This window comes from Rhinolophus sinicus, linkage group LG03 (assembly GCF_036562045.2).
Source record: "Rhinolophus sinicus isolate RSC01 linkage group LG03, ASM3656204v1, whole genome shotgun sequence".
Classification (NCBI taxonomy): Eukaryota; Metazoa; Chordata; class Mammalia; order Chiroptera; family Rhinolophidae; genus Rhinolophus; species Rhinolophus sinicus.
Window position 1 is genome coordinate 52,649,066 of NC_133753.1, and position 14,773 is coordinate 52,663,838.

At 32.2% G+C, this 14,773-nt stretch overlaps 1 protein-coding gene across 10 annotated transcripts in view; it reads left to right on the plus strand.

Moving 5' to 3' along the window:
• The window catches only part of ZNF280D (zinc finger protein 280D), a 104,946-nt gene extending 90,940 nt beyond the window's left edge, over positions 1 to 14,006 (plus strand). For 5 of the 10 annotated variants that reach the window (XM_074327698.1, XM_074327700.1, XM_074327701.1 and 2 more), the window contains 2 exons: positions 8,685 to 8,740; positions 11,063 to 14,006. In XM_074327698.1, the coding sequence (XP_074183799.1) occupies positions 8,685 to 8,740; positions 11,063 to 11,687 (681 nt within the window). In that variant the 3' untranslated portion in view covers positions 11,688 to 14,006. Of the gene's footprint in view, positions 1 to 1,582; positions 1,968 to 8,684; positions 8,741 to 11,062 lie in introns of those variants that run through there. The other 5 variants (XM_074327704.1, XM_074327699.1, XM_074327703.1 and 2 more) reach the window with 2 other exon arrangements.
• Positions 14,007 to 14,773: the final 767 nt, after the last annotated feature.

The window sequence follows — 14,773 nt, forward strand, 5'->3', positions numbered from 1 at the left end:
AGCCTCTTAAGATGTCTAAGTGTCCCTGGGGCTTGAAAATAGGATTTTTTTTTCCTTCCATCCTCCAGCCATAATCAATCCCTGAGATCTCCCTGGGCGTGACAGAGTTTGCCTCTCTTTTTTTCTAAATAAGCCATGGACATGAGTAAAATTTATGAATCCATAATTTCATAACATCACCCATTGATTGTTACCTGAGGCATTCATACTTGACTAGAATAAATCATTGAACTCTTACTGTCCTTTTATTGCTCGCTTTCTTCTGTGTCAAGTGTAACCAACCGTTTCATACATAAACCAAATTTCTTAAGTTTATTTTTTGTTAAAAGAAAAACAGCTTGTGAAAAATTTAGCAGGCCGTAGGTAGAGTTAAAGGAAGTCATATTGAATGAAGACCATATTGAACATTCTTGGTCAGGTATTTCTTTCAAGTATATATATGATGTAGATAGTCCCTTGAATAGATCCAGGTATTTAAGTATACATGTATAAGGTAGATAGCTTGAGTTACTCTTCAAGACGTTTATCAGATGCATTGTAATAGAATTAGTGTTGTCATGCCCCAGTAAATATTTTACTCTTTTCACTTTTTCATTGTATAGTTTTCTATTTCCTCTTTGAAAATTAATTTCTTTCATATACTGGGTTGTATTCATGTGATACAGTAGCTTCTAAAATAGCCTCTTTTCTGCTATTATGTACATTCTATATACTGCAACATCGCACTTCTTTTGTTTCCTAAATCTATATATCATGACCCTTCAACTACAGTCTAATGGTTAGGCAGTTTCATTATAACTAAGCAGGAGGCGAGAGAGAAGGTATATACAGATTTATTTTCTTTCCTTGCTTCCTTCCTTAGCTGTTAGGGAACACTTGATAGTATGTTCCAGGAATCTTTGCAGTGAGAAACCAAGATGAATAACATCATTTCCCTACCTTCAGGGTGGTCAGAATCTAGTAGGACAATTAGACATAAAAGAATTGTAATCTAATAAAGATAATTACCATATTCCAAGTATATCAGGTATAGTAGGTACACACAGGAGTCCCTGCAGGGTGACTTTATAATGTTTTTCTCCACTTTTCTTAAAATTTGTCTCTCAATTCAAGCATACACAGAAATATACAGAATAGAGGTTTCCTATTATTTCATTAATGAAATGGCAAATTAGCTCTAGTCTCTATTTCTGTAAGACTATATGAGATTGATTCTCCATGAGGTATTTCTAAGACTTATGTTTTTTTGCATTTGCTTTGTAACTTTTTCAGATACTTGAGAGTTTCAAAATTGGTAAAATTACTTTTTTTGTAATCAAATTAAAAGTTAAAAACTTGTGCTAGAATGTTTATCATCAAAATAGTGGCTCATCTGCCCTGCCCTTTGCCATCAAACTCTTTAGAGACAGCCATTTTCAACTCTTTTAGCAGTTTGATCTAATAATTATTTCTGTATTTCTAAATAATATAACCATATTGTATGTTCTTGATTTATCACTTTTTTGATGCTTTGACTGACTTATAGTTAAGAATTTACTTCTCTAGAGCACCATCCCTATTTTCCTTTGTCTGCCACTACCAGCATTCCAGCCAGGGAAGGAATTAGAGTGAATCAAGTGAAGCCCACACCTCTGGTGCAAAATTTAAGGGGGCTCCAAAAATTCAATAATCGGGTAAATATTTTTTTTCAATATTTTAAACAACCAAAATTAATGCAGAATAATCCATGATGAATGCACTATCAAAATCTTAAATTAAAGACAGGATCCAACCCTGTACTTGAATTGCCGTAAGAGTCATGCACATGGTGGTTGCAGGTACAACAGGGTAAATCTCTCACTTGCCATTTCTTCTGTTGGTCCTTGTTCAGTCATGAGGGAAGTTGACAAGTTGTTTTGCTGTTTGTATCTGTAATTCATAGTACTGCTAAGTAAAATGGGAAGTTTTATTTAATTATATTAATATATACATGCTTGTGTAATTTTTATAATATTTTAAGAGCACTATGGTAATACCACTTTGTTTATTAATATAGTTGACCTTTCACAAATGAAATTTGATCAGATGTCAAAATTTTCTGAAAAAAGTATTTTTACCAGGAAATTGTATACTTTCTTCACGTAAAACAGTTATAGTTTACTGTTTTTCATTTCTTTATATTAAAAACATTTTTTTTTCACTATTTTACTGAAATTGTCTGGAAATCTGGTATGTAATTTTCTATTATTCGTAATTATTGATTTTTGTATTTTTACATTCAAATGTTTATGTACATCTATTTGATTGTTAAATATTATAATTTATATAAATTATGTTAACTCAGATAAATTAATTAAATGTTCCTGATGTTTAAATGTAGTAATTAAAAATAAATATATTTAAAATTTATAATAAAAGTTCTTAAAAACAAATATGATACCTAAGAGCCAAGTGATGCATTTTTCAGAAGAAGAAAACTGCATGCAGAAATTGATCAAATTATATGGGCAGTATCAAATTTGGCTAGAAAAACACAATATTCCAGCTACTTAAAATGATGAAGTCTCCAGCTGACACTATTAGAATAGAATTACCATAAAATTCAGAGTTAAATAAAGAATTTTCTTCTAATTGTGAGAAAAAATAAAGAAAATGAAATTAGAAACTTCAGAAGCTGAACATAAGCATAAGCAAGAAAATAAGATGCCATTTGAAATAAATTTTAATTTTTTTTAAATCATGGCCACCTATTTCTGGTAAAATAAAAATGATTTTAAAGGAGCATGGGGCCTTCTAAGGACAAGGAGTAGATTTTAGAATGTCTGTTTCACATAATGGGCAAAGATTTTCAAAAATGGGTCCTAAAAAATGGTCTAATGGTGAATTGATTTATTGTGACTAGCTCATTTATTCCAAAGGATCCTTGTTTTTATTTTGCTTCCCATGCATACTTTGAAGTAATACAACAGTCAGATATTTGCAACTTAAAAAGTAGTTTCAAAGATTGGAAAAATTTGAATAGAATTTGTGGTCACAAAATTCCATATTTCATCATCATGTTTCTTAAAAATTGAAGTATTTTTAAAATAAAAATCCATGTACAAAAATCTTGCATTTCTACACACTAATAATGAACTAATAGGAAGAGAAATGAAGAAAAACATCTCTTTTACAATTGCATCAAAAAGAATAAAATACCTAGGAATAAATTTAATCAAGGAGGTGAAAGATCTGTACACTAAAAACTATAAGGCATTAATGAAAGAAATTGAAGATGACATAAATGGAAAGATATTCTATGCTCATTGATTGGAAGAATTGAAATTGTTAAAAATTTAATTACATATGCATACAGTATCAATAACTTGTAATATAAAATAAGCATTATATTTGGGTCTTCTAAAACTGATTGACATAGTGATATTCACAATTTTAAAATACCAGCCACAGTAGTATCCTGCAAAAGAAGTTTCAGTAAGCTAAAGTTAATTTAAAATTATTTATAATCGAAAACAAGATAAAAAGAGAATTAAATTTTGAAAATATTGGTGTGTTTGGTGCCTCTAAAGCCAGGAAAGTAAAATGATAATAAATTCTGGTTTTGGTAGAAATAAAATGTTTAAACTTAAACTACTGTTGTGAATTCAGTACACTTTTCAGTTTTTCAACTACTTCTGGGTAGTACCTTTCCCTAGGACCCTGGGAAAATGGCAGAATAGGAAGCACCAGGAATCTGTTTCCTCACCTAGACAACAATTTCAGCAGCAGAATCTGTCTGATGTAACTATTTTGGAATGCTATAGAGTCTGCTGAAGGCCTGCAACTTTCAGGGAAAGATGTAGACAGTAAATTGAAATTAATTTTGGTCAATTTAAGCACTTAGCACAGTAGCAGCTACCCATTGCCCACTGTTTTTGGGAGCTAAGATGGGCAAAAAGGATCTTGTCCTCCAAATATTGGGGACTTGTGCTATTATCACTGAGTATTGCTTCTTATCACAGAGTTGCAGACAAAGAGGTAGCCATTGTTGCACCTCCCCTCCCCCACTCTTATGAGCCCCTCCCCCTCCAGCGGGAGTGACTTCCAGGGGATTTAAAAGGACGGTGCTCCCCCTCCCCGTTATTGTTTGCTTTTTCCCCTTTCAGGAGCCAGACATTAAAGATTAGGACATTCACAACAATTTAATATATGGGTAAAATTAGAAAGTGATTGCATATACCGAGCAAAAGGCTCAGAAAAAAACCTGTGAAGACCTTAAATTTATAGCTCAGCCTGATCCTATGGATAGAGACAGCTTATAATAGAAATACATACATATATACATACATACATACATACATATATACATACATACATACATACATATATACATGAACAGCAAATGCTGGGGAAGGAGAATTGGATTCCTAGAGTTACCACATTATTAGATTCAAATGTCCAGTGTTCAATAAAAAAAATCACAAGGCATACAAACAAACAGACAAGTATGGTCCATTCAAAGGAAAAAAAAAATCAACAAAAATTTCCTGAAGAAAACCTACTGGTAGATATACTAGACAAAGGCATTGAAACAACTGTCTTAAAAGTGCCCAAGGAACTGAAGGAATATGTGGGGAAAGTCAAGAAAACAATATGTGAGCAAAATATAAATCTCAATAAAGAGAAAAACCTAAAAAGAAACAGACAAAATTCTGGAGCTGAAAAATACAATAACTGAAAATGAAAACGTCACTAGAAGGAGTCAAAGGCAAATTTGAGCAGTCAGAAGAAAGAATTCATGAATTTGAAGATAGAATAGTGGAAATTACTGAGTTTGAGGAATAGAAAGAATACAGATTGGAGAAATATGAACAGAGCCTAAGGGAGTCGTGGGATTCCACTGAGCAGAGGAATTGTGGAAGTCCTAGAGAGAGAAATGAGCAGAGAGGATATTTAAAGAAATGACTGAAAATTTCCCAAATTTGATGAAAGAATCTAAATATCAAAGAAGCACAATGAACTTTGGTAAGATGACCTCAAAGAGACTGACACTGAGGCACATAATCAAACTTCAAAAAAAAAAAAAAGAAACTTGAAAACTGCAAGAGAGAAGTGAATCATCACATACAACGGATCCTAAATAAGACTGTCGGCAGATTTCTCATCAGAAACTTTGGAGGTCAGAAGGCAATGGGCCAATATATTCAGATTGATAAAAAAATTTAATCAAGAATCCTAGATCTCAGTCTGTTGAGATCTTACTTCTTAGGCATATCTTCTGTTTGCCTCGAATAAATTTTTATAAAAATTACAATTAAAAAAAATTCCTAAATCTGGCAAGGCTGTACTTCAAAAGTGAGAAATTAAGACAGTCTCACATAAAATCTGAGGCAGTTTGTGATCACTAGACCTGCCCTGCAGGAAATGCTCAAGGGAGAAATTGCAAGTTGAAATGAAAGAACATTGCATGGTAACTCAAAACTGTAGGGAGAAATAAACATCTCAAAGGTAAGTACATAGGCAATTATAAAAGCTAGTATTATTGTAGTAGTGGTTTGTAACTATACTTTTATTTTCTACATGAGTTAAGATTCAAATACATTTAAAGAAAAATATTATTAGTGTAAAAGCTAGTTTTACTGTAACTAGTTTGTAGCTCCAGATGTTGTTTTCTCCATAATTTAGGAGAAATTTAAAAGAATTATTTGTCTGTGTTTTGAGACACACAGTATATGAAGCTGTCATTTTGTGACATCAGCAATTGAAAGGGGTGGGGATGGAGCTGCAAAGGAGCATAGTTTTTGTAAGTTATTGAAATTAAACTATGTAAGTTATTGAAGTTCAAATTAGAGTGTTACAACTTTAAGGATGTTAAATGTAATCCCCACGGTATCCATATAGAAAATAGCTATAGAATGTACAGAAGGGGAAATGAGGAAGGAACTTAAACATTTTACTATAAAAATAATCAGCTAAATACAAAAGAAATCAGTAATCCGGGAAATTAGGGCCAAAATATCTGTAAGGCATATAGAAAACAAATAGTACAATGACAGAATTAAGTCCCTTCTTGTCAATCATTAATTTAAGTGTAATGGATTAAACTCTCCAATTGAAGGACTGGAGAATGGGTAAAAAACACATGATCGAACTACATGCTGACTACAGGAGACTCATTTGAGATCCAAAGACAAAAGTTAAAAGTGAAGGAATGAAAAAGATATTCTTTGCAAATAGTAACCAAAAGAGCAGGGTTGGCTTTACTAATATCAAACCAAGACATTAAATCAAAAAAAGTTTACAAGAGAGAAAAAACATTATATATCAATAAAAGGTTCAGCACAACAAAAAGATACAATTATAAACACTAAATGACACACCACTAACATATATGAAGCAAAAACTTGCAGAATTGAAGGGGAAAATATAATGATCTACAATAATAGTTGCAGACTTCAGTGCCTAACTAATGATAATGGATAGAACTATCAGACATATGGTTAAGTAAAGAAATAGATTAGTGCACTGTACAACCTGCACAGACTACACAGGAGCTGTTTAGATGTCAACATAGGAAAATCAGGTGCTCACCTGACTGATTCTTTAGTGGAGAGGACACTGTCAGAGTCATTGGAAATCTTTTCTTTGAGGCTGGTAATTTTCTCCAAAGAGGAAATCTACCATGTTTCTCTGAAAATAAGACCTAGCCGGACAATCAGCTCTAATGCATCTTTTGGAGCAAGAATTAATATAAGACCCAGTCTTTATATTAACTACATTACATTACACCCTGTCTTATATTATAGTAAAATAAGACCGGTTCTTATGTTATATAAGATCCAGTCTTATAGTAAAATAGGACTGGGTCTTATATTAATTTTTGCTCCAAAAGACACATTAGAGCTGATTGTCCGGCTAGGTCTTATTTTCGGGGAAACACGGTAGATTCCAATTGAGGGTGGTGTAATGAAAAGTGATTCCTCTGACTGCTGGCTTTCTGGGAGCCAGGCAGGAAGAGGGACTATGGGCCCCTTTACCCCATATATGGACTTTTACTAATTTTTTTTGTTTTCTCCGAGTATCTCACGCATGCCCTTTGCTGTTCCTGGTGTTCACAAGTTCAAATTGTGTCCAGTTCTGAGTTAACCTTTAGCCTCTGTGGTGGGGTGAAGAATAAGATACCTGTTGTGTGAGTTGTAGAAAGAGCACTTAGATATCTCCCCAGTCCTTGTGTTTCATTTTTACCTTTTATGACTGAATTCCTCCAAATACCAGATCTCTTTGATTCCCTGGGCAAATTGATTCTCTTGCATTCCCCATTCAGATGTTTCGTTGTAACTTCTCCCACACTGTGAAGTCAATTTTCACTCCTCCAGCCACTTTCCATCTAAAAATTTGTTGTAATCTCTTTGACAGTTAGTCTGCTTTGGTGTTTTCTTGGTCTTTATGAATGCAAATGTTTGTTTTCTTTGCTAAACCCTCATTTTAGCAGGGTTTTGGGAGAGAGGAAATAAATGTATGTGATTGATACACCATTATCAATTTCATAGGCTTGAGTCAATCACTATAATGAATGAAGTTTTCACTTCTTACTGTGGTATTGCTTTGGGTTATCTACTTAACCATGCAGTTTTATTTCTCATTTGTAAAAATGGAGTTTATAATATCTAATACCAGAATTAAATGAGATAGTGAATGTGAAGTTCTTAACATACTACATGTATCATGTGTACTCAATAATTGGCAATTGTTACAAGCTCTTAGGCCTCTGGCTTACTGAGGTTTTATTGTTTTCTTTGCTCCCCATCAAAGATTTGAAATAAACAAAATATTTAATTTGTCTATCATTTAATATTATTTAGTTTGACAGTGGAGGGGTTACCATGACAACAAATATGAAATAATTTCAGAAATGTTTTATCTAAGTGCCTGTACTTAATATGTTTCTGTAAAATACTTTGAATGCAACTTGATCAAATTTAAGTTGTGTTTTACAAGTTTTCCATTCAAGTACAGTTGACCCTTGAACAACATGGGGCTTAAGGGGGCTAACCCCCACATAGTTAAAAATTCACATGTAATTGTTGGCTTCCCAAAAGCTTAACCACAGTACAGTTGTCCCTAGGTATCTGCAGGGGATTGGTTCCAGGACCCCTCTCTCAACCCCATGGATACCTTGGATGCCCAAATCCCTTACATAAAATGGCCCAGAACAATACATACAATTGGCTTTCTCATCTGTGAATTCCCAACTATAGATTGAAAAAATTGTTTTTAATCATAATTCAGTTGAAACCGCAGGTACGATACCCGGGGATACAGGGGGCCAACTGTATATTTATTGGAAAAAATCCACATATAAGCAGACCCGTACAGTTCAAACCTGTGTTGTTCAAGGGTCAATTGTAATTGTAATTATGGCCCATATTTGAAACTGAGTCTAAGGAAAGCAGGTATTGTTATAACTATATAACTGTTTCATGACCTTGATTCAGAAACTTTTGGTATGAAGAACTTTTATAAGTTTCTTTAAAAAGAATTTTTTAAATACTTTGATTATGAGAATTATTCTAGTACATACTTTAATTAAGAAATTGTTTTTCCAGTTCTTTAGTATGTAAGATTACACACTTAAATTCCTTTTATCCAGAAAGTTAAATATAATAAAAGTGTTTACTTTAAGCTTATCCATGAATATAAAAGAAAAATATTATTAATCATTTCAGGAAATTGCAAGACCTAATATGGCTGAAGGAGAAACAAAAACATCAAATTCTGCAAGGTAAATGTAAGAAAAACTGAATCTGTTGAAATCCAAGTATATGAAATGACACTTGAGTTGCGTTATTTTAGTTAATCGGTAAAGCCCTGTATTTTTGTACATGGTGTTGCTTTTATTAATGGCTTTTAATTAAAATAAAATTAAAAAATTTTAATGCAACAAGACTATACTACAGATCCTGAGTTTGAAATACCTTTATACATGTAGAGTACATTTTATAAGTTAAAATTTTTAAAAGTACTTACTAGTAAGTAAAATGTTAACAGATTTCATTGCCCCTATTAAATGCAAGCAGTTACAAGATGCTACAAGTTACAACATGGGGACAATTATTGCAAATAGGTAATTTAAAAAAAATTTTTTTTTCCTGAAACCTATAAAGCTACTTCTGTGGTGGCATCTCAACTTAAAAGTGTCAAAATTCAGGGATTGGTAAAGTTTAATGCTTAGGTAGAACACTAAAAAACACAAGATATTTCACAATCTTTTATCATAAGAGAGAATCCAGCATTTTAATTAGAACTTTTTTGCAGCTAAAGATAATTTTATTTTGTCTTTTAAATTAAGTGATTTCCCCATTTCTATCTTTATACTGTGGAAATTACTGTAGGTTGCTTGTTAATCTGATGAGATTAATTAATCTGTTGCCCGTAAAAGGCAAATTATGGAATAAGGCCTTATGAAGGTATTACTTGGACTTAACTAGAAAAATTATCTAGCCCTTTCTTCACCTAGCAGTTTTTCTAGAATCTTGGATGAGGGGGTTAACTAAAATTAAGGAATTAGAAAAAGCATACTAGTCACTTCTGTATTATTTAACATTTTCTGTAAATTGTAGTTAGGCCTATAAGAGCTGAACAAAAATAACAATTATACAGTTTTAAATGAGGAACATATATTTTTTGCAGATGATATAATTGACCTGTAAGATCCAAGAAAATGAGCTTAGAATCTTTTCTATATACCAATAACATGTGATTTCAAAATATAATGGACAAAAGAGTTAATTCACAATAACAATAAAAATGAGAAATGTACAAGATCTAAATGAAAAACAAAAATTTACTGAGGTAGAAAATAATATATTAATAATGTGCATGATAGGCCATTTTCAAAATTAATTTATGGGTTAATGAACATTTAGTTGAAAATTCTAATGGGATTTGGTTTGGAAATTGACAAAGTTTAAGGTTCATATTTTTCTACTTATTAATACCGTAATTTATTTAATTCTTTTTCTGTTGTTAGATAATAGGTTGTTTCTATATGCACTATTTAAATATTGTTTTAATGAGCATCCTTGTACAAATACCTTTTACATTTTTAAATGATTTAATTTGGGGAGAAGAGTAGTATAGTAGTATACAATAGGTGATTTCCTCTATTAGATAATAAAGTACATTGTTAATCTGTAATTAAGACTGTATGGTATTGACCCAAGATAGTCTAAAGACAAATCAGAACAAAATACATAGCAGAGAAACAGCCTTATAAATATAATTTAGTAAATAATAACTATTTGATAACGTTGCTTTGATATTTGGGCAATTCATTAAGGAAAAGTCTAAATTACAGGTGGATTAACGTAAGAAATACAATATATGTAATCATTAAATTTATTTTTGGTAAAATAAGCATTGTTACAAGTAGAATAAGGGGCTGGAGGTCCTCTTAGAAATCTTGTTTCTAATGTTCCATTATTCACGAAATAGTTTGTTAACACACCAGGGTAAAAGTAAACACACAGACACTCATCAACATGTGTATGCAAACATACACATCTACATCTGTGTATGCATGTTGTATATTTACATATATTTTTGAGGCATGTTTTTATATTTTTTTAAATTAGGCTATTCAAAATTGGGGAAATGTTTGTGAATGCTTATCTGATTTTGCATAGGGAAAGACACTCTAACCATAAGAGAATATATAAATCATAAAAGAAAAATAGTTTTTTCATATATTCATTCTTTATTTAAAGTACTCACAGAAATTACTAAGAATGCTTAAGTTTTAACTAAAAACAGGGAAGGATGTGAACAGATGAAAATGATAGCCAGGACTGAAATCAGTTGATAGACTCCCCAGGTCTACTTTTGATATTTGACACTGGAGTTTTTCACTTTCTTGCCGAGGAAAATGGCTGCCTCCTAAATTGTAACATCACGGCAAGGTCTGTGGACCTGGATATTTTTCCATTTTGATGGGCAAGTGTGCCTTGACTTTAAAAAAAATTTAGAGCATTTCTTTATTTTGATAATAATGTTCAAAAATATTGTATTACGAAGGAATAGATAATAAGTGGCTTTATTTTTTCAGTAAACAAGATAAAGCTTCTTCAGAGGAAGAAACAAATGGATGTGATGCAAATTCATCTGAAGGCTTATCAGCAACAAAAAGTGAAGAAAGCACAATAGTTTCAGATAAGGAAAATGATACCTATCTTGAAGACAAGGAAAGTGGCTCAAAGAATATCTTCAGTTATGATTCAAATACTGGTGAAGATAAAGTAGAAAAGGAAAAACAAATAGAGCACATTTGTCAGGAAACAGAGTTGAAGATATGCCAAAATTCTGAAAACATCATTTCGTGTGATCAGATTAAAGATCACAACTCCAGTGAAGCTAGGCTTTCTTCGAAGAATATTAAGGATTTGCGGTTAACATCTGGTGATGTTAGCATTGATCAGTTTTTGAGAAAAAGAGCTGAACCTGAATCTGTTAGTTCTGATGTTAGTGAGCAAGGCAGTGTTCATCTGGAACCTTTGACTCCATCAGAGGTACTTGAGTATGAAGCCACGGAGATTCTTCAGAAAGGTAGTGATGACCCTTCATCCAAGACTGATGAAGTCGTGTCTGATCCAACAGATGACGTTTCTGGAGAATGTAGCCCTAGCACAACAGAGACAACAGTAGACCTGGCAGATGAAAAAGAAAGAAGTTGAAGTTAGTTAAGTCATTCTAAGTGTTAGTGTACCAATGGTAAGAGCATTTGGAACAGTGCTATCAGGTGAGCTCAGTGGTTCTGTTGGAGAGTTCGGAAATAGAAAAATGTGAGGGAGGTCATTCATACACTTTACCTGTCTGTTCAACCAAGGTTATTAAAGAAATCAATTCACCAATAATAGCATGATTAGGATCATCAAGAGGTTTTAAAACATGAATAGGATTTTAATGAAACTTAAGTTTACAATGGGGAAGCCTTCAGTTAACAGTTCTCAAGAAAATGGAATTTGGTTGCCAATATGAATTGATTATTAGAATATTTGTTATATTTATAAAGCATTGAAACTTCATCAGTCCTCAGCTAAAAATACTTATTATCTGTTTATCTTTCTCAGTTAACTTAAAGGAAGAGATTTGGAAACCACATACCATTTGGGAATAATTGATTTCAAACAATGTCTAATTGGCATTGTTAATGACGGCTTTACTTTGAGTATGATGCTGGTAAATGGAGCGTGCTTAGAGTGCTAAATTAATGAATTTAATGGGAATTTGGATGAACATAAACTTAATTTTGGATTTAATATAACATTCCAGACTGTCAGAGCATGTAAACAGAATATTTGAATCCGTGTACCTCCATAAAAGTGTTAGCCTGCCAGGCTGTAAGCTTACCTTAATTAAACTTTCAGTGAAAGTGAAATTAAAATATAAATTTATATTTGTGCTTTTTGTCAGTGTGTAAACTGTGCAGAAATTCCTTGATGTACTAGTTGTATAAAGCAGAAACCCATTGTTGAAACTGCTGTAGCAATTATGCTTTTAATATTGTTTTAATGATCTTTAGAAATAGACCCATAAAAATGGTCTGGAAACCGAACCAAAGTATGGCATAATGTAGATACTGTAAAGCAGTAAACTGAAAACATGTTCTGGCATGAATTCAGCCATGTTTAAGTGACTTTTTCTTTAATTGTAAAATAGAAACTTCAGATGGGACCTAAAGCAGTGATGTAAAAATTTGGTTTGGGATATTTAGTCTAATTTATCCATAAGACGGCTGCTAAATTGATTTTTTTCAGTTTTTTATCACTTAGAAAATAATAGATCTAGAAATGAATAATATGAATTGCAGTAATTTGCTTTGAAGTACTAATAAACTTTTATTTAAAATGCTACATTTTTACTTCTTAAAATGTGCTTTGAATTCTTAAATTTTGTTTCACTGAATGTTAAATGTTTTAAATGGCTATTAAAATTCTGCTGTATATAGTAGTTTTTGAGTAAATATTTGCAATAAAAATCTGTCCCTGGATAATTTTCTTTTTCAGGAAACTGCTTGAGTCAGGTTACCTTTGGCGCCTTTAGAAACTATACTTTTTCAAGGAAATTTCATGTTAAAAGTTAGTGGTAGGATTTCATTCTGTATTCTTTAATTGATGCATGATTTATTTTAAATTACTACTTAAAATACAGGGGAAAATACTGCTAATATTTACAGAGAATAGATTTGCTTTATAAATTCTTTCACTTCAAGAGAAATATAATTTGATACTATAGTTTTCTATCTGCTGTAAATTAAAGAGGCTAAATGGGCAAAATATACTATCGACTTATTTTATTGAATATTTGGGGGACAGGGGTGCAAATATTTTCATCTTTCCTGCTCCCAATTAAAGATAGGGAGAGAGGGACCTGCTAAGCTGTCACCCTTCACCTTGTTGAAACATAAATCTATAACAGAGAAGATGTCAGGAGTAATTTAAATCTTAGAAGAGGAGGGAATAGAAAATAATATGTAAGGACCGCTTTCTGAATCTCAATTAGTTGCCAAGTCTGTGCTACAAAACCCTAGAGCACTGTGCTAAAATAAGTGACACTATAATCCCTTTTGAGCTTTCGGTTCTTCTCCTGCCCCTATATACTTTTAGAGTAGTAATATTTGAAGTAGCTGATCAATGAACTGTTTATATGTATCCACTATGATAAAAGAAACCTGCACCAGACTATAAGTCTTCATTGAGAAAGTCTGGCAATGAAAACAAAAAAGCAGTTGAAATAAACATTGTACTTGGTAACATACTTGATTTATGTTTTCACACGATATTATCTCATCTCTGATCAGGAACAAACAAAGGTATGCAAACCAAACATTTGAGTAGCAATGCTTTAAAATAATCTGTTGTGGGGCCAAATACTAAATAATTGTGGGCCATGTGGTCACAGTTATTCAGGTCTTGTAGCATGAAAGCAGCTATAGATAATATGTGAATAATAGCCTATTTGTGTTTCAGTAAAACTGTATCACAAAAACAGAATGTTGGCTGGATTTGTCCCAGGCATTGTAGTTTGCCTACTTCTGCTTCGGTGCCTAGACTTCCTTGATAGGACTATGAAAGCCAATGATGTACTGTGGTGACTGTTTGCCTAAGAAGTAACCACCAAGGTGTCTTAATATATTATACATCCCTGTTACCTAGCAATAGAATTATGATGGAATAAAAGTGTAGTTCAGTAATATTAAGAAGCATTATATTGATTTTGTAGGATGCACTTTTAATTTACATTGAAAATCTAAATGCTGTATTTATTTGTGTTATTTCTTCCCCTTCGCATCTCTCCAGTGTTTTAGGGAGAAAATTGGAATTGTTTCACCTTATAAAATTTTCAAGAACTATTCTAAGCCTTTTTTAAAGGAACTGAGAAGATATGAGTTGTTTTGACTACAAGTAAAAAGATGAGAAAATCAAATATCTGGCAATTATTTGCCTAAGATTACAAAGCCAAGATTTGAACTCAATTTAATCTGATGCTAATGTTATTGTTTTCTACTATGCCTATAGTTCCCAGCGTTTATATTGAATGTTGCTTTTTAAAATAAATAATTTTTTGCAAATAACCCTCCCATTGATAGTTCAATTATAGTTCAGTTTATTATTCCTACAGTGATTATATGTATATGGTATGAGGACTTCTTAACCTAAGAAAAGGATGTAATGATCTTATTTATTAACAGGAAGTGAGGAATTTAACCTCCAGAGGAGGGTTTAGCTAATCATTTTATTAATAGGAAAGAGCATGTAAT